The sequence below is a fragment of the Leuciscus leuciscus genome (assembly GCF_965113295.1).
Source record: "Leuciscus leuciscus genome assembly, chromosome: 25".
NCBI lineage: Eukaryota > Metazoa > Chordata > Actinopteri > Cypriniformes > Leuciscidae > Leuciscus > Leuciscus leuciscus.
The window spans coordinates 2,655,590-2,680,162 of record NC_138724.1 but is presented as its reverse complement, the minus strand read 5'-3'; the positions used below and the strand labels follow the sequence as shown (position 1 = coordinate 2,680,162).

Below are 24,573 nucleotides of genomic sequence, written 5' to 3'. Positions count from 1 at the left end.
TACGGAGCCCCTAAAAATATAAGATTGTGAAGAAAAAAAATATGACATGTACGTTCACCTATGAACACCTTTGTGTTCATTTGCAAAAACGTTTGCGTTCCCCAGAGAAACTTTACGTTCGCTCCCAAAACCTTTGTGTCCCCTCGCAAAAACTTTTGGGTTCCCCCCAAAAACATTGCGTTTCTCAAAAGATTTGCGAGTGAATGCAAAGTTTATCGGGGGAATCATTTTATTTTTGATTATTATTTTGATTATATTTTCTCCCATCTAATTATATATTTATTTTCAACCACTAAGTGCCTTAGGGGCTCTGTACTACAAAACGTCTCGGTTACCTATGTAACCCTCGTTCCCTGAGTAGGGAACGGAGACGTTACGTCGGATGACGACGAATGGGGTTTCGCTTAGAAAGCCTATCATCTTCGAGTATATAAAACGAGCCAATGGCAATGAAATGCCATGGGTCTGCGGAATTTGCATAGCGTATCTCCGCCCCACGCCGGGGGTATATAAGGAAGTACGCTGGCAACATGCAGATATGTCTTCGCTGAGGAGCCGAGACTGAACTCAGGCGTTCCAGCGGTACAGCGGAAGTGGCAGGGAGACGTAACGTCTCCGTTCCATACTCAGGGAACGAGGGTCACATACGTAACCGAGACGTTCCCTTTCGTAGTCACTCCGAGTTACGTCGGATGACGACGAATGGGGTTCCCAGTGTAATCACGCCACCTCTCGACTGTCTTCCAGTGCCCTGCGTAAGTCTGAGCTCCCTGTCGAGAGACTGGCACGGACGAAGGACTCCTACTTAACACAGGAATACCAAGGTACACTGGGAAGCATATCTCAGTGGAAATATGCAATCATGCCCCATTATTAGCAGATTTTTTTTAATTTATTAGTTATGTTATTTTTGGGGACTGTGGCTGAATTAAGAATAACATACTAGCATACCAATCACTATAAAGATATTGCAGAAATAGTGAGAGTAGTGTGGTAGTATGCTATTTTGAATTTAGCGTATGTCTAGCAGAAAAATGCAACCATAAATTTGCTTATTAAAATATTTTAGTAAAATAAGTTTTAACATGTGGTCTCTCTTTAACTTGTGAATGTATGCTACTGTGCATCACTCCTCACAACTCTTTATTCATGATGATATTATATATGACTACTACACATTATAGCACAGCCTCCCTAAACTTATTGCTTAAGAATTGCAGTCAAACTAAAGCAGATATTGATAATATAGTTGATAATGATAATGGAGTTTTTTTCAACATTTTCCATCCACATAAAAAATCTGACCATACAGCAAGAGGTTGTGGCTTACCCCTCAGTAGGTTTTGGTGTAGTTGTTGTTGAACTTGTCTGATGAGGTGTGGGAAGAGCTCTAGAAGGGAATATACTGTTAGTGTATCCAATTTCCTTCAGAAAAGTGTTTCTATTCAAGCAACAATTTCCTAAGAATAACATTTAATGAATTTGATTAATTAATAATAATTGTTTTAAAAGGTATGCTACTGTATGTCTCTTTTTGAAATTTATTTAAAATGCCCCCAAAAATATTACCCCTTACCAGTCACCCCCAATTTTGGCAAGTGATGCATACATGACATACCCAAAATAAAAAGGTTGCTGCTCATAAGTCATTCTGAATAGACACATAATACACACATATTTAGAAAGCCAACCCTTGAGAGTTTATAGTTCAAGACTCAAAATTAACCAGACTGTTATTAATATTGAGATATATAAGCTCAAACATAAAAACAAAAACAACAAATATTAAGAATATATTTATTAAATGTATAAAAATCTGATTTGAATTTAGGATAGCAACTTATAACCACAACTAAAGTGTAGACACAACTGTGGTCATGCTTCGTTTCAAGTCTGAGGATGATATCTCGAAAATTATGCATTTTATGAAGCCTATTGTAAGACCATGTCAGGGGAGGATTTCAGAGAAGTTTTTTTAGAAGGCTACAAGTTTCTCATCACATAGTTTATTGCCCTCTAAACACCCATTTACAGTCTCTGACTAATGTCTGGCGAGGAGAACTGTCCCATTCATGTTCTATTCATTTAAATCGACTAACCTTTCACACCTTCATTATTCTTTTATCCTTATTCTTTTGTTTGAATTCAGCCATTACAGCCTTTCTTCTGGCATAATGCTTGGCCATCGACAGCTATGTAAATCCCACTATACATGAATAATCCACTTATTATCTTAAGTCTTGTTAGAAAACAAACAATAAAAAACTATTATTGAAACTTTAAATGCGAATTATTTAAAAAAAAAATGATTGTATGGAATAGAAAGCTCCTGCAGCAGGTGCATTAGCACAACAGGTAGCCTCAAGCTACATGACACAATTTAATTAATTAATATTACACTTTTACTAAGAGCTCACTTTAAAACACCATTGAGTATTTGTATCATATTCCGGTCGCGGTTTATTATGGTTTCCATTAAAAAAATGATTTTGAAATATGTTATATTTAGCATTTTATGTGAAGCTATGGGCTATGTTTACCTATACCTTTATTCTTTATTCATATAAAAACACCCCGAATCGCATGGAAATCAAACAAAAAACACACATACTTAAATCTTGCGTTTATTATCTTCTAGTTTCAGGTGAAGAGATGTCACTTTCGCTATGTTATTACAGATGTCCAGAATGAGGAAGTGTGGACATGACGCGTCATACAGAAGAGGTCACGATGAACCACGTGAGATGATTGACATGCTGTACAGCTAATCATAATCATTCGAGGTCAAATCTGACGCGAATCAGGAAGAAGAGACACACATCTCGCTGTGTTCGCTGTTTGAGCTCTTCAGATCGCATAATTCAGTGGAAAATGAATAGAAATGTTTTTCTGTATGGCGAAATAATTTACTAACGTGATAATTAATATTTATTTCTCCAAATATGCGCACTATTGGACTAATAGCCCTGTCGTATGCTGTATATTATAACGTTATGTATTTGAACACAAATAAACTGGAGAAGACGAGAATGAATGTTGTGTGAGTGATTATTTCTATTAAAAATAACGATCGTTACAGATGAATTATTTTGCACTCCTGGCATAAATTAAGAAATTAATGTCACTGCAAACCACTTGAATCATAAACAGTGGTCAAATATCGAAGCTGGAGTCTTAAATCTTTCTTATAATGCTGAGTTTGTCCAAAGTAAGAGTGTGATGTTTTAAAGAGTAATGAATTTTGAACAACAATAATCCGGGATCACCGGTGATCCCTGACGAGCAAGGGTTTTTTTTGCAAGAAAGTGCAAAAAACATCTTCCAAACTATGTCTTTACTTTATACACTATAATACACTTTGATAAAAGGGACATAGTGGTGGAAAGAAAATAGGATAGGAGGAAAAAGTATTTTACAAAGCTTTTGAGTTTGCTCGCAAAACTTTTCTGTTCTCTTGCTAAACCTGTTGTGTTCTCATGAAATGTGTGTTCTCATGAGAGACTTCTTTGCGGTGCTTCGTGCTTGTGTTTGCACAGCATCACTTGAGTGATCTACGGAGCCCCTAAAAATATAAGATTGTGAAGAAAAAAAATATGACATGTACGTTCACCTATGAACACCTTTGTGTTCATTTGCAAAAACGTTTGCGTTCCCCAGAGAAACTTTACGTTCGCTCCCAAAACCTTTGTGTCCCCTCGCAAAAACTTTTGGGTTCCCCCCAAAAACATTGCGTTTCTCAAAAGATTTGCGAGTGAATGCAAAGTTTATCGGGGGAATCATTTTATTTTTGATTATTATTTTGATTATATTTTCTCCCATCTAATTATATATTTTTTTTCAACCACTAAGTGCCTTAGGGGCTCTGTACTACGAAACGTCTCGGTTACCTATGTAACCCTCGTTCCCTGAGTAGGGAACGGAGACGTTACGTCGGATGACGACGAATGGGGTTTCGCTTAGAAAGCCTATCATCTTCGAGTATATAAAACGAGCCAATGGCAATGAAATGCCATGGGTCTGCGGAATTTGCATAGCGTATCTCCGCCCCATGCCGGGGGTATATAAGGAAGTACGCTGGCAACACGCAAATATGTCTTCGCTGAGGAGCCGAGACTGAACTCAGGCGTTCCAGCGGTACAGCGGAAGTGGCAGGGAGACGTAACGTCTCCGTTCCCTACTCAGGGAACGAGGGTCACATACGTAACCGAGACGTTCCCTTTCGTAGTCACTCCGAGTTACGTCGGATGACGACGAATGGGGTTCCCAGTGTAATCACGCCACCTCTCGACTGTCTTCCAGTGCCCTGCGTAAGTCTGAGCTCCCTGTCGAGAGACTGGCACGGACGAAGGACTCCTACTTAACACAGGAATACCAAGGTACACTGGGAAGCATATCTCAGTGGAAATATGCAATCATGCCCCATTATTAGCAGATTTTTTTTATTTATTAGTTATGTTATTTTTGGGGACTGTGGCTGAATTAAGAATAACATACTAGCATACCAATCACTATAAAGATATTGCAGAAATAGTGAGAGTAGTGTGGTAGTATGCTATTTTGAATTCAGCGTATGTCTAGCAGAAAAATGCAACCATAAATTTGCTTATTAAAATATTTTAGTAAAAATAAGTTTTAACATGTGGTCTCTCTTTAACTTGTGAATGTATGCTACTGTGCATCACTCCTCACAACTCTTTATTCATGATGATATTATATATGACTACTACACATTATAGCACAGCCTCCCTAAACTTATTGCTTAAGAATTGCAGTCAAACTAAAGCAGATATTGATAATGTAGTTGATAATGATAATGGAGTTTTTTTCAACATTTTCCATCCACATAAAAAATCTGACCATACAGCAAGAGGTTGTGGCTTACCCCTCAGTAGGTTTTGGTGTAGTTGTTGTTGAACTTGTCTGATGAGGTGTGGGAAGAGCTCTAGAAGGGAATATACTGTTAGTGTATCCAATTTCCTTCAGAAAAGTGTTTCTATTCAAGCAACAATTTCCTAAGAATAACATTTAATGAATTTGATTAATTAATAATAATTGTTTTAAAGGGTATGCTACTGTATGTCTCTTTTTGAAATTTATTTAAAATGCCCCCAAAAATATTACCCCTTACCAGTCACCCCCAATTTTGGCAAGTGATGCATACATGACATACCCAAAATAAAAAGGTTGCTGCTCATAAGTCATTCTGAATAGACACATAATACACACATATTTAGAAAGCCAACCCTTGAGAGTTTATAGTTCAAGACTCAAAATTAACCAAACTGTTATTAATATTGAGATATATAAGCTCAAACATAAAAACAAAAACAACAAATATTAAGAATATATTTATTAAATGTATAAGAATCTGATTTGAATTTAAGATAGCAACTTATAACCACAACTAAAGTGTAGCCACAATTGTGGTCATGCTTCGTTTCAAGTCTGAGGATGATATCTCGAAAATTATGCATTTTATGAAGCCTATTGTAAGACCATGTCAGGGGAGGATTTCAGAGAAGTTTTTTTAGAAGGCTACAAGTTTCTCATCACATAGTTTATTGCCCTCTAAACACCCATTTACAGTCTCTGACTAATGTCTGGCGAGGAGAACTGCCCCATTCATGTTCTATTCATTTAAATCGACTAACCTTTCACACCTTCATTATTCTTTTATCCTTATTCTTTTGTTTGAATTCAGCCATTACAGCCTTTCTTCTGGCATAATGCTTGGCCATCGACAGCTATGTAAATCCCACTATACATGAATAATCCACTTATTATCTTAAGTCTGGTTAGAAAACAAACAATAAAAAACTATTATTGAAACTTTAAATGCGAATTATTTTTAAAAAATGATTGTATGGAATAGAAAGCTCCTGCAGCAGGTGCATTAGCACAACAGGTAGCCTCAAGCTACATGACACAATTTAATTTATTAATATTACACTTTTACTAAGAGCTCACTTTAAAACACCATAGAGTATTTGTATCATATTCCGGTCGCGGTTTATTATGGTTTCCATTAAAAAAATGATTTTGAAATATTTTATATTTAGCATTTTATGTGAAGCTATGGGCTATGTTTACCTATACCTTTATTCTTTATTCATATAAAAACACCCCGAATCGCACGGAAATCAAACAAAAAACACACATACTTAAATCTTGCGTTTATTATCTTCTAGTTTCAGGTGAAGAGATGTCACTTTCGCTATGTTATCACGGATGTCCAGAATGAGGAAGTGTGGACATGACGCGTCATACAGAAGAGGTCACGATGAACCACGTGAGATGATTGACATGCTGTACAGCTAATCATAATCATTCGAGGTCAAATCTGACGCGAATCAGGAAGAAGAGACACACATCTCGCTGTGTTCGCTGTTTGAGCTCTTCAGATCGCATAATTCAGTGGAAAATGAATAGAAATGTTTTTCTGTATGGCGAAATAATTTACTAACGTGATAATTAATATTTATTTCTCCAAATATGCGCACTATTGGACTTATAGCCCTGTCGTATGCTGTATATTATAACGTTATGTATTTGAACACAAATAAACTGGAGAAGACGAGAATGAATGTTGTGTGAGTGATTATTTCTATTAAAAATAACGATCGTTACAGATGAATTATTTTGCACTCCCGGCATAAATTAAGAAATGAATGTCACTGCAAACCACTTGAATCATAAACAGTGGTCAAATATCGAAGCTGGAGTCTTAAATCTTTCTTATAATGCTGAGTTTGTCCCAAGTAAGAGTGTGATGTTTTAAAGAGTAATGAATTTTGAACAACAATAATCCGGGATCACCGGTGATCCCTGACGAGCAAGGGTTTTTTTTGCAAGAAAGTGCAAAAAACATCTTCCAAACTATGTCTTTACTTTATACACTATAATACACTTTGATAAAAGGGACATAGTGGTGGAAAGAAAATAGGATAGGAGGAAAAAGTATTTTACAAAGCTTTTGAGTTTGCTCGCAAAACTTTTCTGTTCTCTTGCTAAACCTGTTGTGTTCTCATGAAATGTGTGTTCTCATGAGAGACTTCTTTGCGGTGCTTCGTGCTTGTGTTTGCACAGCATCACTTGAGTGATCTACGGAGCCCCTAAAAATATAAGATTGTGAAGAAAAAAAATATGACATGTACGTTCACCTATGAACACCTTTGTGTTCATTTGCAAAAACATTTGTGTTCCCCAGAGAAACTTTACGTTCGCTCCCAAAACCTTTGTGTCCCCTCGCAAAAACTTTTGGGTTCCCCCCAAAAACATTGCGTTTCTCAAAAGATTTGCGAGTGAATGCAAAGTTTATCGGGGGAATCATTTTATTTTTGATTATTATTTTGATTATATTTTCTCCCATCTAATTATATATTTTTTTTCAACCACTAAGTGCCTTTGGGGCTCTGTACTACGAAACGTCTCGGTTACCTATGTAACCCTCGTTCCCTGAGTAGGGAACGGAGACGTTACGTCGGATGACGACGAATGGGGTTTCGCTTAGAAAGCCTCTCACCTTCGGGTATATAAAACGAGCCAATGGCAATGAAATGCCATGGGTCTGCGGAATTTGCATAGCGTATCTCCGCCCCACGCCGGGGGTATATAAGGAAGTACGCTGGCAACACGCAGATATGTCTTCGCTGAGGAGCCGAGACTGAACTCAGGCGTTCCAGCGGTACAGCGGAAGTGGCAGGGAGACGTAACGTCTCCGTTCCATACTCAGGGAACGAGGGTCACATACGTAACCGAGACGTTCCCTTTCGTAGTCACTCCGAGTTACGTCGGATGACGACGAATGGGGTTCCCAGTGTAATCACGCCACCTCTCGACTGTCTTCCAGTGCCCTGCGTAAGTCTGAGCTCCCTGTCGAGAGACTGGCACGGACGAAGGACTCCTACTTAACACAGGAATACCAAGGTACACTGGGAAGCATATCTCAGTGGAAATATGCAATCATGCCCCATTATTAGCAGATTTTTTTTATTTATTAGTTATGTTATTTTTGGGGACTGTGGCTGAATTAAGAATAACATACTAGCATACCAATCACTATAAAGATATTGCAGAAATAGTGAGAGTAGTGTGGTAGTATGCTATTTTGAATTCAGCGTATGTCTAGCAGAAAAATGCAACCATAAATTTGCTTATTAAAATATTTTAGTAAAAATAAGTTTTAACATGTGTTCTCTCTTTAACTTGTGAATGTATGCTACTGTGCATCACTCCTCACAACTCTTTATTCATGATGATATTATATATGACTACTACACATTATAGCACAGCCTCCCTAAACTTATTGCTTAAGAATTGCAGTCAAACTAAAGCAGATATTGATAATGTAGCTGATAATGATAATGGAGTTTTTTTCAACATTTTCCATCCACATAAAAAATCTGACCATACAGCAAGAGGTTGTGGCTTACCCCTCAGTAGGTTTTGGTGTAGTTGTTGTTGAACTTGTCTGATGAGGTGTGGGAAGAGCTCTAGAAGGGAATATACTGTTAGTGTATCCAATTTCCTTCAGAAAAGTGTTTCTATTCAAGCAACAATTTCCTAAGAATAACATTTAATGAATTTGATTAATTAATAAGAATTGTTTTAAAAGGTATGCTACTGTATGTCTCTTTTTGAAATTTATTTAAAATGCCCCCAAAAATATTACCCCTTACCAGTCACCCCCAATTTTGGCAAGTGATGCATACATGACATACCCAAAATAAAAAGGTTGCTGCTCATAAGTCATTCTGAATAGACACATAACACACACATATTTAGAAAGCCAACCCTTAAGAGTTTATAGTTCAAGACTCAAAATTAACCAAACTGTTATTAATATTGAGATATATAAGCTCAAACATAAAAACAAAAACAACAAATATTAAGAATATATTTTTTAAATGTATAAGAATCTGATTTGAATTTAGGATAGCAACTTATAACCACAACTAAAGTGTAGACACAATTGTGGTCATGCTTCGTTTCAAGTCTGAGGATGATATCTCGAAAATTATGCATTTTATGAAGCCTATTGTAAGACCATGTCAGGGGAGGATTTCAGAGAAGTTTTTTTAGAAGGCTACAAGTTTCTCATCACATAGTTTATTGCCCTCTAAACACCCATTTACAGTCTCTGACTAATGTCTGGCGAGGAGAACTGCCCCATTCATGTTCTATTCATTTAAATCGACTAACCTTTCACACCTTCATTATTCTTTTATCCTTATTCTTTTGTTTGAATTCAGCCATTACAGCCTTTCTTCTGGCATAATCCTTGGCCATCGACAGCTATGTAAATCCCACTATACATGAATAATCCACTTATTATCTTAAGTCTGGTTAGAAAAAAAAAAAAAAAAAACTATTATTGAAACTTTAAATGCGAATTAAAAAAAAAAATGATTGTATGGAATAGAAAGCTCCTGCAGCAGGTGCATTAGCACAACAGGTAGCCTCAAGCTACATGACACAATTTAATTAATTAATATTACACTTTTACTAAGAGCTCACTTTAAAACACCATCGAGTATTTGTATCATATTCCGGTCGCGGTTTATTATGGTTTCCATTAAAAAAATGATTTTGAAATATGTTATATTTAGCATTTTATGTGAAGCTATGGGCTATATTTACCTATACCTTTATTCTTTATTCATATAAAAACACCCCGAATCGCACGGAAATCAAACAAAAAACACACATACTTAAATCTTGCGTTTATTATCTTCTAGTTTCAGGTGAAGAGATTGTCACTTTCGCTATGTTATCACGGATGTCCAGAATGAGGAAGTGTGGACATGACGCGTCATACAGAAGAGGTCACGATGAACCACGTGAGATGATTGACATGCTGTACAGCTAATCATAATCATTCGAGGTCAAATCTGACGCGAATCAAGAAGAAGAGACACACATCTCGCTGTGTTCGCTGTTTGAGCTCTTCAGATCGCATAATTCAGTGGAAAATAAATAGAAATGTTTTTCTGTATGGCGAAATAATTTACTAACGTGATAATTAATATTTATTTCTCCAAATATGCGCACTATTGGACTAATAGCCCTGTCGTATGCTGTATATTATAACGTTATGTATTTGAACACAAATATACTGGAGAAGACGAGAATGAATGTTGTGTGAGTGATTATTTCTATTAAAAATAACGATCGTTACAGATGAATTATTTTGCACTCCTGGCATAAATTAAGAAATGAATGTCACTGCAAACCACTTGAATCATAAACAGTGGTCAAATATCGAAGCTGGAGTCTTAAATCTTTCTTGTAATGCTGAGTTTGTCCCAAGTAAGAGTGTGATGTTTTAAAGAGTAATGAATTTTGAACAACAATAATCCGGGATCACCGGTGATCCCTGACGAGCAAGGGTTTTTTTGCAAGAAAGTGCAAAAAACATCTTCCAAACTATGTCTTTACTTTATACACTATAATACACTTTGATAAAAGGGACATAGTGGTGGAAAGAAAATAGGATAGGAGGAAAAAGTATTTTACAAAGCTTTTGAGTTTGCTCGTAAAACTTTTCTGTTCTCTTGCTAAACCTGTTGTGTTCTCTCATGAAATGTGTGTTCTCATGAGAGACTTCTTTGCGGTGCTTCGTGCTTGTGTTTGCACAGCATCACTTGAGTGATCTACGGAGCCCCTAAAAATATAAGATTGTGAAGAAAAAAAATATGACATGTACGTTCACCTATGAACACCTTTGTGTTCATTTGCAAAAACGTTTGCGTTCCCCAGAGAAACTTTACGTTCGCTCCCAAAACCTTTGTGTCCCCTCGCAAAAACTTTTGGGTTCCATCATTTTATTTTTGATTATTATTTTGAATATATTTTCTCCCATCTAATTATTATTTTTTTTTTCAACCACTAAGTGCCTTAGGGGCTCTGTACTACGAAACGTCTCGGTTACGTATGTAACCCTCGTTCCCTGAGTAGGGAACGGAGACGTTACGTCAGATGATGACGAATGGGGGACTTGGAATACACATATGACCCGGAGGGGCTGCATATGGAGTATCACTGGGGTGTCCAGCCGCAGGTGGAATATTTAATTACAGTGGAATACACATGTGGGGATCGCCCGGAGGGGGAACCATACACATGGAGGCACCTAGCCAAGCGTGAAAGCTGCCGGTGGCATAACTCTGGCGTTGACGTCAACAGTGCTGGAGGAACTCAGGGCTTATGAGGCTCACCTGAGGAGAATATCGCACGTATCCCGTCCGTGGAGAGGAATGGCGAGCAAGCGAAGACACCTGAGCAGAATCTAGTACCGGCTAGTTGAAGCGAGTACATGAGAAGAAACTGGTTCCACTCTGAGATTATAGAATCTCGCGAATGTGTTAGGTGTCGCCCAGCCTGCAGCTCTGCAGATGTCTGTTAGCGAGGGGCCATGCGCTAGAGCCCAAGAGGATGCCACACTCCGAGTGGAGTGGGCTCTCACACCAAGGGGGCACGGTCGACCATGCTGCTGGTAAGCCAAAGCAATGGCGTCCACTATCCAGTGGGACAACCTTTGCTTGGAGAGAGCCTTTCCCTTCAGCTTCCCACCAAAACAGACAAAGAGCTGGTCTGAGGTCCTGAACACTGCGTTCTGTCTACGTAAGCACGGAGGGCGCGTACTGGACAGAGCAGTGCCAAGGCTGGGTCTGCCTCCTCCGATGGCAGCGCTTGCAGGTTCACCACCTGATCTTGAAAGGGAGTGGTGGGAACCTTGGGCACATATCCAGGCCGGGGTCTCAGGATCACGTGAGAGAAGGCCGGCCCGAATTCCAGGCACGCTTTGTCAACCGAAAATGCCTGCAGGTCCCCTACCCTCTTGATGGAGGCCAATGCAACCAGGAGCGCTGTCTCCATAGACAGGAGCTTAACCCTCTGGGGACCAAAAACGCGCCCGCGCGTTTTGCTCGTTTTTTGCAAAAATAAACACTAAATGCTCTGTTAATTTTGATCTTTCATTTTCGTGTTATACATCAATCGATCCTGTTCAGTTTCTTTTTTTTTTCTGTATACTCACAATAAAAATAAAGTGTTTTGCTTTTTGCCAAATAAAGAAAAATTAACATGATGCGATTTCTGCACTCTCTCTGTCAGTAAACTCCAATTTGAAACGCGTTCGAAAATGATCTATAACTCCGCGAAAATTCTGTCAAACAGGCAAACATACCCACGGGCATAAAGCTTGAGATCGCATCTTTTAAATGAAGTAATTTATATAAAAAACAAATATTCTCAGCTTGTGAAATCTGTATTAAAAGAGAGCGATTCCAGTCGAGCTTATTAGAGCTCATTCAAATGTAATGTGACCACACCCCGGAGAGCGCGTGCTATTCAAACGCAAATTCTGAGAACCATTTCAGACCTGTGAAACGCCCACATCAGCTGTAAACAAAGCGCCGCGAGTGAGGCATAATATAGCCTACCTTATGGAGAAAAGTTTCCTCAGAACAGTGCTGATATGAGGACCAATAGATCCCGCTGAGGAGTGAGGTAGGCTGTTATCTTTTCTCAAGTGTTAATGTGGAATAACGTTATGGAGTAACGTTAGTGTAGGCCTATGTAAACCGCAAAAAGTTGAATTGCGTTTCTATAATATGAATCGCGTTTCTGTGAGATGATTGAAGGGTACATATTTGTAAAGACTGTTTAGCCTAAATATGAATCGCGCGTCTGTGTGTGAAATAATAAACCGCTTTAATCAACTAAAATGCTTTGCTATAGCCTACTGAGATGAGTACAAATCGACTGAAATATGTTGAAATAAAATGTCTTTGTATAAGCAACGTATTAAACTGCAAATTAACATTTATATGCCCTAATATTTCATAAAAACAACGTTACAGTCAGGCGAAATATGAAAGACAACATTTTGTTGACTAGATTTGGGTACAGTTTTTACTGTAGAATATACTGCCACATCAAATAAGCTTTTGTTTAACAATTTCTGCTCAAATGTTATATATATAAATACAATTTTTGTCAAAAATAAAGTCTTAGACTAAGATGTTCCAATGTTGGCTATATTCAAACTAATGAATACTCTCTCCTCTGCCGTGTCATCCTCTCTTCCCCCACCCTCACAATTCTCATCTCTGGATGTGAATACCGCAACGGACACCTTATGCTCCACTCTAATCTCTTCTCTAGACATTATCTGCCCTCTCTCCTCCAGGCCAGCACGCACTACTCCCTCTAACCCCTGGTTATCTGAGGTTCTTCGGGAACACCGGACCAAACTCAGGGCAGCGGAGAGGAAATGGCACAAATCAAAAGACGCATCTGACCTGAGTATGTATCAATCTCTCCTCTCCTCCTTTTCTGTTGATGTTCATGCTGCAAAATCTTCATACTTCCACAACAAGATCAACAGCTCCTCCAACACACGATTACTCTTCAAGACATTCAACTCTGTAAGAATTGATAAATTAGGAAATTCCAGACAGTCTGTTTTGGGGCTGACCAGACCCTGAGAGGACAAAAGGACCTCTCCGGAGATTAGCATTTGAACTGGCTCTCATGCACCATCGAGACAAAGTCTCACCCCCGAGTCATGTAATCTACATCGTTTTCCTTTTCCCCTCACCCCTCTCTCTTATGCTCAGATCATCACCTGAAATCACCCAAGAAAATGTATAGTTTAATGTGTATGATTATCACAGAGTATTTTCAAGTTTGGTATCATTTAAAATGTCACAGTGCGACTGGTACAGATATCTCATATCCAGACAGATAAAATAAAAGGTAGTAAGGTCTTTAAGAGTTTATGGATAACTGACTTACAAGGGAAGGTGATCTCTCAAGCAAATGGTCTCCCACCCCCATGAAGATGCGACCACTGCATGCAAATTTCTATTGTTACATGTTTCCAGGTAAAAGGTTTGTCTATTTAAGGAATTGCAGTAGGGAGATCGAGGCCTTTTCTGTACTTCAGATGGCCCGTGAGGCTGAGAGACCGAGATCTCTCAGCCTCATGTATTTCTTAATGTTGGGTTTGCATCTTTTCTTTATTCCGAAGAATTTGATGTTTTGTATCGATTATCTTTGAATTGATTATGAAATTGGCATGATACATTTACCTGACATAATAAATTGTTACGTGATTATTCTAACTGATTGTGACATTGTTCATTTAATGGTTAAAAGGAATAGTCAAACATTTGCTCACTTTTAGTGAGGCACAGATATTATTAAAACCTTTCATTTATGGAGTCAGATGAATTAATGAGTGAGTACATGATTAATGTATTGCAAATTTAACCAACAAATACTTTGCATGAGTGAGGACAGAACACGTGACAACCTTCCCCGTGTATTGGCGAACCGGCAGATTGGGCCAATATAGCGGGCCTTACAACTCTCTCCTCTGTCCACCTCCACCACCTCCCGCCTCCTCCTTAACTGCTGACGATTTTGCGACCTTCTTCACCAACAAAACAACAGCTATCAGCAGTCAGTTCTCAGCTCCACACACACAGGAACCCAGACCGACCCCTTCCACAGCCAATACCCCTCTGTCCTCCTTTTCTTCGCTAACCGAGGAAGAAGTATCTACACTTCTCCTCTCCAGTCACCCTACCACCTGCCCGCTTGACCCCATCCCCTCACACCTTCTACAAGCCATCTCTCCCACACTTCTACCATCACTCACACACATCATCAACTCATCCCTCCACACTGGCACCTTCCCTACAGCATTCAAGCAGGCTCGGGTTACTCCACTGCTCAAAAAACCAACGCTAAACACATCATTGGTAGAGAATTACAGACCTATCTCTCTCCTACCATTCATTGCGAAGACACTTGAAAGAGCTGTCTTCAACCAACTAACATCCTTCTTGTCTCTAAACAACCAGCTGGATGTCAACCAATCTGGCTTCAAGAAAGGACATTCAACTGAGACTGCATTACTGTCAGTCACAGAAGCCCTACGGATCGCAAAAGCTGCTTCCAAATCTTCAGTCCTCATTCTCCTGGATCTGTCTGCTGCCTTCGACACAGTGAATCATCAGATCCTTCTGTCCACCCTCTCATCACTGGGCATCACAGGAACTTCACTCCACTGGTTTGAGTCCTATCTCACAGGTAGGTCCTTCAAGGTCGCATGGAGAGGCGAGGTATCCAGAGCACATCAGCTGACCACAGGGGTTCCCCAGGGTTCAGTTCTTGGTCCCCTCCTCTTCTCCATCTACACCACATCACTGGGACACATCATACAGGCACACGGTTTTTCCTACCACTGCTATGCTGATGACACACAGCTCTTCCTCTCCTTTCAACCAGATGATCCCACAGTAGCTGCACGGGTCTCAAGCTGTCTGGCGGACATCTCCACATGGATGAAGGAACACCACCTGCAGCTCAACCTGGCAAAGACTGAGCTTCTCGTCCTCCCTGCCAATCCGTCTCTACAGCACGACTTCACCATCCAGCTAGAGTCATCATTAATCACCCCATCAAGATCGGTCAGAAATCTTGGAGTAACGTTTGATGACCAGCTGACCTTCACAGATCACATTTCAAAGACAGCTCGATCATGCAGGTTTGCACTGCACAACATCAGGAAGATCAGGCCTTTCCTAACTGAGCATGCAACACAACTTATCGTCCAGGCCCTGGTCATCTCTAGGCTTGACTACTGCAATGCCCTTCTGGCTGGACTCCCAGCATGTGCGACCAAACCCCTACAGATGATCCAGAATGCTGCAGCTCGTCTTGTCTTCAACGAGCCCAAGAGGGCCCACGTCACTCCTCTGTTCATCTCTCTGCACTGGCTACCTCTAGCTGCTCGCATCAAGTTCAAGGCACTGACGCTTGCTTACAGAACTATCACAGGCTCAGCTCCCTCCTACTTTCACTCACTCCTACGAGTCTACATCCCTACCAGACACCTACGATCGGTCAACGAGCGACGTCTCGTGGTTCCATCACAGAAAGCCACAAAATCACTTTCCAGAACATTCTCATTTACAGTTCCATGCTGGTGGAACGCTCTCCCCACCCTCATCCGGAATGCAGAATCCCTGACAACATTCAAAAAACAGCTGAAAACCAATCTCTTCCGTGAGCACTTAACCTTATAGAAAAAAAAAAAAAAAAAAAAAAAAAAAAAATCCTTTCCCTTTGAAACATCACTTATCAGGCTTATGCTACTCTGAATAATACCTGAACTTCGTATTTTGAGCACTTCCTGCGTTGTTGTTGCTTTTGCCTCTTTATGATGACTCGCTGAACTTAGTCCTAATTTGTAAGTCGCTTTGGATAAGGCCGTCTGCTAAATGACTAAATGTAAATGTAAAATGTAAATGAATACATATGATAAACTGTAGGCCTTCAATCATTTTTTTTTTACAAAGAAAGAGTACACTTGAAATATTGTTAAAAATGTAATTATTGTTGTAATTGTAACCTTTTTAATAAAATAGCAAAACATATTTACAAGATAGATGTAAGCAAAATCTTAAATGGTCAATATAAGTCTTCTTCTAAATATATATTTTGTCCTTGCATTGTGGCTCAGTCAGTAGCACACCTGAATGAATGGCTCATTACGTATAATGGGTGGGACATTGTATTCTCAGGTGTAAACTACTCCTCCTTCACGCCCCCCTCGCATATTGGCTTTCCAAGCAAAACCTGTTTTACACTATTTAAATCAATGTATTTTTTTTGTGAACAATAAAGCAAGACTATTTTTACATAATTTTGAAGCCAGAACTCGAAGCGACAACATCCATTAGTCAAAAGTCTTGTGGGCACATATTTTGTATGAGTTTTGTGGTCTTATTTCAGCAACTTTCATTTTTTTTTTTTTTAAATAACCACGCATAAACATTATTCTCTTAAAAATACAAACATCTACATACACGTTGCTCACATATTATGGTAGGCCTGTTCGTGCTATATAGAGTGAATTTACACCTTTGCCATTAACATGTTTATAAATAACTGAAAAAAGCACAAATGTCAAGGCATGTCAGAACATCTCAAGGGCCCCAAAAACACCTTGGTCCCCAGAGGGTTAAGCTCCACTGATTGCATAGGCTCAAAGGGAGCACTCTGCAGGGCAGTTAGTACCACTGAGAGGTCCCAAGAGGGTAGGAGGGGAGGACGAGGAGGATTCAGTCTCTTCGCTACCCTCAGGAACCTGATGATCAGGTCGTGCTTTCCTAGAGACTTATCATCAACTGCGTCGTGATGTGCGGCAATGGCGGCAACATACACTTTCAGGGTGGAGGGAGACAGCCTTCGCTCCAACCCTTCTTGCATGAAGGAAAGCACGACACTGATCGGGCATTTCGTGGGTTCTTGATGTTTAGAAGAACACCAGTTTACGAAGAGGTTCCACTTCAACGCATAGGCATGTCTCGTGGACGATGCTCTAGCGGAAGTGATGGTAGCCACCACCGCTGGTGGAAGGATACTCAAACCTGCCTCGTCCCATCCAGGAGCCACATGTGGAGGCTCCAAAGATCGGGACGAGGGTACCAAGGGTGCCCCGTCCCTGAGAAAGCAGGTCCTTCCTCAGAGGGATTGGCCAGGGAGGAGCTGTCGCGAGGAGTACTAGTTCTGAGAACCAGGTGCGGTTGTGCCAATACGGGGCAACCAAAATTACCTGCTCCTCGTCCTCCCTGATCTTGCGCAAGGTCTGCGCAAGAAGGCTCACTGGGGGAAACGCATACTTGCGGAGGCCCCGCGGCCAGCTGTGCGCCAGTGCATCCACTGCATGAAAAGTGGGATTTTCGACAGTTACCGGCGCTGTAGATTGTCATGGAAGTTCAGGTTCACGACTGCAAACGGCAATTTACAGGCAACACTGCAAACTGTCGGAAATTGTCGGAAATTGACGTGGGACTTGCTTGCCCCGTGACCCCCCTCCCTCTAATGCTTTAACATGTAAATGAGACTGCTGTGAGCTTTACAAATGCAAATGAGGGTAGCAGGGGGAGTTTTATCCCAGGTGACAAAAAGGTATTAACTTAATTCTAAAAAAAATACAATACAATACAATATTTATTTATAACGCACAATTAAAAACAGCCAAGGCTGACCAAAGTGCTGTACAGGGCAATAGATAAAATGCAGGGCAGAAACAGGACAAAAAAAAAAAAAAAATACTAAAATAAAAAAAAGGCAATAGTTGTATCATAGTCAAGGGGTATTAAAAGCAAGAGAAAATAAATAAGTTTTCAAGGATGTTTTGAAGATGGAAATTGAGGGAGCTAGTCTGATATAGAGGGGTAGACTGTTCCAAAGTTTTGGGCCTGCAGTCGCAAAAGTGCAGTCGCCTCGTTTTTTAAGTCTGGATCTGGGCACGATAAGAAGACAGTGATCACTGGATCTCAAAGTACGAGATGGAGTGTACGGGCAGAGGAGATTGGTCAGAAATTGGGGGGGGGGCGGTTTGTTAAGAGCTTTATACACAAATAGTAACATTTTAAAATCAATCCTGAATGTGACAGGTAGCCAGTGGAGTTTGAATTGCGCTACCACTTTTGGAGCAATGCACAACATGTTGCAGAAATTTTCACTGCCCTTTTTGTGATAGCAGTATTATTAAACAGACAAAATGGGACAAATTGAATAACCACATTAAAATCCACTTTAAAAGGCTGTTGTTCATAAAGGAACATCTGGACTTACAGTGTACAGTGGCAATATATAGTATTTTACATTTATCCATTTGTCAGACGCTTTTATCCAAAGATAGATGGTTTTCTGCATGATTTAGACAAAATATTAAATTATCTTCATTAATGTCTAAAGGTTACACAAACAATCCACACTGAAACTTAAGCTAACAAAACACAAACAATTATATATTCCTGTATTCTCACAGTAAACTGCCATGCAGGCTAGAATTGAGAAACATTATTGGATAAATCTTATAATTTACATTTCTCTGGGCCAATCGGAATCTTAGCACTTTTTCTCTTGGCCAATCAGAATCTTAGCACTTGCGTCATAATCTTGAAGCACACACAGCGTCAACAACAGCTGAGCTCGCCATTTGCCTGGCTACCGTGCGAGTCTAATGGAAACTCACGCATGAATTTTCCTGCATTGAACTTGTTTTAGCGCCTGCCAAAGTGAATTTTTGTCCCGCCAAAGTCTTATTTGATCGGTGAGTAATGTAGATGAACGGCTGCGTTTGTGACGGGGCGCATGTTTTAACTTAAAGAACGACCAGAGAGAGAGAGAGAGAGAGAGAGAGAGAGAGAGAGAGAGAGAGAGAGAGAGAGAGAGAGAGAGAGAGAGAGAGAGAGAGAGAAGAGAGAGAGAGAGAGAGAGAGAGAGAGAGAGAGAGAGAGAGAGAGAGAGAGAGAGAGAGAGCTCGTTAGCTTTTGGCGCTTTTTTTTTTTTAAGTTAGCTTGCTGCTCATGGTTCATGTTCAGTGTCCATGTTATTTTAGCTGTACACGAGAGATTGTCAATTTGGGATACTAAACTGCACGTAAACCGATAGCAGCATGGCATAGAGTTCTGAGTCTGACTGGCTAACTTAGCTCTTTGCTAACTAAGTTAGCTTGTCCATATAGCAGCTTGCTACGGGGTTCACAGATGATGCAAGGTGGGTTTAAAGGTGAATTGTCTAATTTATAAATGTGCGTCGTGAATGTGACACCTAACGTAACAACGTTACCAGGCAGAGGAGAAGGACGATGAGGTGATTAGATGAAATATAAAATCGGTTGATACAAATTGGGCCTGAAATTTTATACAAACATTTTGTAGTATTATTGGATTCGGATGAGAATATCAGGGGTAATCGTTTTCTCTTCATTTATAATTGCAGTTTAAAAATTAAATTCTTTAACTTTATATATTTTATTTTACATTACCTCTGTATAAGCGTCAAGATATAACGTTACCCCCTTCAATAATGTACGAAGGAAGCTGCAGCCCATTGAGGACACCAGCATGTTGCACAAAACTGGTGAGTACTGATGACAACTTAAACATAATATTGTGTTGTGTACAACATAAGTCACAGGCTTATTCATGTGTTTTATCTAATAAAGATTGTGCCATGTCTAGCCAAGTGGAGCGTCCTGGCAGTGAAATGTCCACTCCTGGTAAGTACTTTTCCCCCTGCACAAAACATTGCTCTGCACAAAGTCACACTCCATTCAAGACAAGTAGTTTTTTACTGCTTGTGAATAATCTATTTTAAATATATACAGTGCTGGTCAGAGTTATTTAAGCTGCTTAATTAAGAGTGAGAACCTACTCATCTTGAATGGACAAAAAAAACTAATGTTTTTGTCTCATCTTTCCATAGAACATTTGAAAAGTAACTGAAACTACTGGAACTTCAAACGGGCAGCGTTCTATGGTCAGAGTCTGGTCGTCCCTCTGCCCGTCTGAAGTTCCAGTAGTTTCAGTTACTTTTCAAATGTTCTATGGAAAGATGAGACAAAAACATTAGTTTTTTTTGTCCATTCAAGATGAGTAGGTTCTTCTCACTCTTAATTAAGCGTAGTAATGACTCCAGTATTTCATTATTAATTTAGTATAGGCAACATGACCGTACTTACTGGCTGACTCATGTGTTTCAGACTCAAACTTTGAATGTCTTGTGGAAGCCTTCTCTGACCCGGAGAAATGTGCAGCCAGATTTCAGCGCAAGGAAATTTCCAGTGAGTATTGACTTTATCTGTTGCCCCAACCTTTATTTCTTTTTTCAGTGGAAAATAAATTTAGTTTTGAGGAATAACATTTCAGTATTTTTCTACAGAGATTGGACTTTAATGGCAACCAACAATCCCAATGTTCAAAGAAGGTTCAAATGTCTGTAATGCCAGCAGACTAGCACAAGACAAACAATTGTTTAAAAAATACATAAATGTGTACCGTATTTTCCGGACTATAAGTCGCACTTTTTTTCATAGTTTGGCTGGTCCTGCGACTTATATTCAGGTGCGACTTATATATCAAAATTAATTCAGACTGAGATGAACCAAGAGAAAACATTACCGTCTACAGCCGCGAGGGGGCGCTCTAGTTGGCGGAGTTGTTCAAAAGCGACACCAAGGATGAAGAAAATGATGTGGAATGAGATCGCGGGAGCTTGGTGAACTTGTTTACTGGTAACTTGCTTGTTGGACTCGCTGGCTTATGTTAATTTAGCCTATTCAGCCTCCCAAGTATATGTTCTTTATGCTATTGTGTAGCTGAATAACTGTTAATGTGTTGCGTTAACATACCGGACACCTATTCAGCCCATACCTGTCAAGTTTTGGATTTGAAAATAAGGGAAATTTTCCGGCGCCCACCGCGAGCAGTCCCACCACCCCCAACCAAGCTCCAGTATCCCTTACATTGTAATGATTGTGAAAGAAGGTGTAGCCTACAAGAAAGCTAAAATCACTACTTGACATGCAGTGAACATTCATTATAGCCTAAATGAAATATGAAGAGCATTTATTTAAAGGCGTATTTGCGTATTTTCTGTTCATTTAACATTGCTTGTCTTTACATTTACATTTTATTTTCATTCCACACATTCTTTTCATTTCATATTGCTTTTCTTTTACAGTTTTTCTTTTCATTTCACATAACTTTTCTTTACTCTTTTAGTGAGTTATTGTACAAATTTGTTGGAGACTTTGCATTCGCGGTATTTAACTTACATGAGGGTTTTGTTTTTTTGGCAGGAGTGCCTTCCGTCTCTGTCGTAGCGTCCATCATCCGTCTCTGTTTTTATTTATTTATTTAATTTTTTCGCGTTGTCACTCATCATCTGAACTCACACACTAACCTCGCGACAACTGCCACCTACAGTACCTAGGCTACTGCAGATGGCAGTTATCGCGAGGCTAGTGACAGAGCATTGGGAATGTTTTTTTTGTTTTGTTTTTTTTTACTCCGCCCGGGCCCGGGGTATTATTATTTTTTAATAACGCAGGTTAAAATACGGGAGATTTACGGGAAAATACTAATACGGGAGGACGGCGGGAAAGAAGGGTAAAATACGGGACTTTCCCGGCCAAAACGGGATACTTGACAGGTATGATTCAGCCTGTTGTTCTGTGTAGTTGAATAACTTGCCTTTCCAGATTAAATGTCTGTTCTTGGTCTTGGATTTTGTGAAATAAATTTCTAAATAAATGCGACTTATAGACCAGTGCGACTTATATATGTTTTTTTCCTCTTCATGACGCATTTTTTGACTGATGCGACTTATACTCCGAAGCGACTTATAGTCCGGAAAATACGGTATATATAATTTTATAAAATGACAGATGGTTTTGCTAGATAAGAACCTGATTTCTCGACTGGGATTGTGTAGAGACTCTGAAGCTGCATTGAGATGGACATTTGAACCGTCTTGGAACATTGAGATCTTTGGTTGCCATTAAAGTATATGCCATTAAAAATATGGAAATGTTTTCCTTAAACTTAATTTCTTTTCCACTGAGGAAAGACAGACATGGATATCTTGTCACTCAGTGTGAGTAAATTATCAGGAAATTTTCATTTTGAGGTGAACTAATCCTTTAAGGCTGATTTATACTTTTGCGTCAGACCGAAGCCCGAGCCTCTACGCTATAGGCTACACTGTTTAATTTATACTTCTGCATGGTTGCCTTGTTGACGCACAATTACACATGCAGAAAGAAGCCTGTGAAACCCGAGGGAGGCGTTCTAGACCAATCACAGCGCTTCCGTCCACGTAAAATTGACGCATTGTTACATTTTGGGAGAGGTGCACGTCAGGGTGTGCTAAAGGGTACGCTATGTACACAGCCTACTCTGTAGCTACAGCGGGAGGTCGACGCATAACTATAAATTGGTCTTTACTTACTGCTTGAGAATCAAGTTTGGTAACAGTTTATTTTATTGGCTTAATGACATGTTTCAGACAGTCTTGCTTAGAAGAGCAGAGTGTGGCAATTCTTACCTTTTTGTTTGATTTCAATAATTGTAAATTTTTTTATATTCTTTGTTTTTTTCGCCCTTAAGATGCTAGCGCACCTCTGAGCAAAGACCTGTTGACACCCAGTAAGTATTCATCTCATCGGTCACTTTTGTATTTTGTCAGGCCTTGTGAAATGTAAGAATATTCAGTTTTTCATGATTTCATCATAAAGCAAGAGGTCATGGGAGTGATGGCTATTATTTGTTTAATAATTGTAAATAATCATGTAATTTACAGGAAGCAGTATGCCATCTTCTCAACTCTGAGACAAATTGTGGGCGCTACGAACTGGAGCAAGGTAAAAAAAATTAAAGAATCTTACATTCTTTTATTTTTTTACTTACATAAAAACTTACAAACATTTTAAAGGTAAGATTCAAAGAATATGCTTTCATTCTCTTGTATAAGAAAATAGATCCGTTATAGTTTACGATCTTAATCATACATTTTGTTTCCATAGAGTAACCTCGCCTCATAACGAGGGCGTAACCTCACATTTACTCAGAGCTATGTCTGCAAGTCCAGATTTTCATGACGACATTATAAGTAACTTTGACTATTTTCTCCTTGTTTCATTTTACTGTGACTTGCGTTGTTTTTATTCATATCACTCTCATTTAATTGTTTTCCAGCTGCCTGTAAGACGTACTACGAGACAGTACGCAGGAGCTTCAGGTACAAACAACCAGATCTGGCATTGCAGGCCGAAGCTGTGAAGAGTTCAGCTCGGAGTCGAGCGAGAAGAAAGAGGGTAAGATTTTTAGTCAATGTGACTATTTTTCACGTGCATTAATAGATGTTTTGTGTCCATACACAGTGCATCACAGTACTGATTGTCTGTATTGGTTGTTTTTACAGCTGCTAGAAGCGAGACGGTGTGCCAAGTGAGGATGACGTGGGCATTTGGAAGTGCGCCACCATAGATCTGATGTCCGATGAAGTTCAACCACCAGCCAGGAGCTCACAGAGCTCTGTGCTACGCTGCAGTCGAGATTAGAGGCGACTCCTAGATACAGGGCGACGCACCTCAGACGTTTTCAAAGTGGATCGAATTCAGAGAGAACGCCGCTAGTCACCTACAGCTCCGAAGATGAAAACAGACACTGAGCTTCCAATTTGTTGTGTGTGCAGATGATCTATGCTTTGTACATAGGTGTATATTGTTTTGTGTTTGTGCTAATAAAGCTCTTTCTTTGAATAAACAGCATGTCCCTGGCAAATTTTCCTTTCCTTTATAAATTCATGTCCTTGATGGTAATAATAGTGTAGTCCATAGGTTAACAATGACATGAATATACCACAGAATAGCATTTTATGAATATAAAAAAATAATTTATGTATCATCATTTATATGAATATTATAATTTTTTGAATTTATAATGAGCGAGGGTGACCAATAGTAACAGATCTGCCAACCAATCACGAGTGATTGTTCTTGTTTAAACCACGTGGGTTCAACCAATAGTGAGTGAGGAAATTCAAGCCTTTCTCTGGCGGGAGCTGCTATTCATATGGTAATTAGAGCCATTCACACCTCCGGCGCGAGCGCTCTGCATACGTCATGGTTCGTTTCCGACAATATTCGGCACAGACGAACGCGACGTTCACAGGCTGTAAATTGTCGTTAACTGCCGA

At 39.6% G+C, this 24,573-nt stretch overlaps 2 protein-coding genes across 2 annotated transcripts in view; one reads left to right on the top strand and one right to left on the bottom strand.

Moving 5' to 3' along the window:
• LOC309490467 (meprin A subunit beta-like) overlaps positions 1-24,573 on the bottom strand; it is a 48,829-nt gene that overhangs the window by 3,350 nt on the left and 20,906 nt on the right. The window contains exon 15 of the mRNA XM_082159657.1: positions 8,433-8,492. Within this exon, the coding sequence (XP_082015783.1) occupies positions 8,433-8,492 (60 nt within the window). The remainder of the gene's footprint in view (positions 1-8,432; positions 8,493-24,573) is intronic.
• LOC309490578 (uncharacterized protein) lies at positions 18,471-24,142 on the top strand. The gene is made up of 10 exons (XM_082159813.1): positions 18,471-19,141; positions 19,752-19,781; positions 19,870-19,953; positions 20,039-20,096; positions 20,576-20,656; positions 22,983-23,021; positions 23,176-23,236; positions 23,399-23,484; positions 23,571-23,689; positions 23,797-24,142. Exons 2-7 carry the CDS (start codon positions 19,767-19,769, stop codon positions 23,202-23,204), a joined length of 306 nt encoding a protein of 101 aa, XP_082015939.1. The 5' UTR covers positions 18,471-19,141; positions 19,752-19,766; the 3' UTR covers positions 23,205-23,236; positions 23,399-23,484; positions 23,571-23,689; positions 23,797-24,142.

What these genes read in the sequence shown, in the direction of transcription:
- LOC309490578 (XM_082159813.1), top strand. An exon ending in GAAATGTCCACTCCTGGTAA is followed by an intron (nt 20,097 to 20,575) that starts GTACTTTTCCCC and finishes CATGTGTTTCAG; the next exon opens with ACTCAAACTTTGAATGTCTT. An exon ending in TCAGCGCAAGGAAATTTCCA is followed by an intron (nt 20,657 to 22,982) that starts GTGAGTATTGAC and finishes TTCGCCCTTAAG; the next exon opens with ATGCTAGCGCACCTCTGAGC.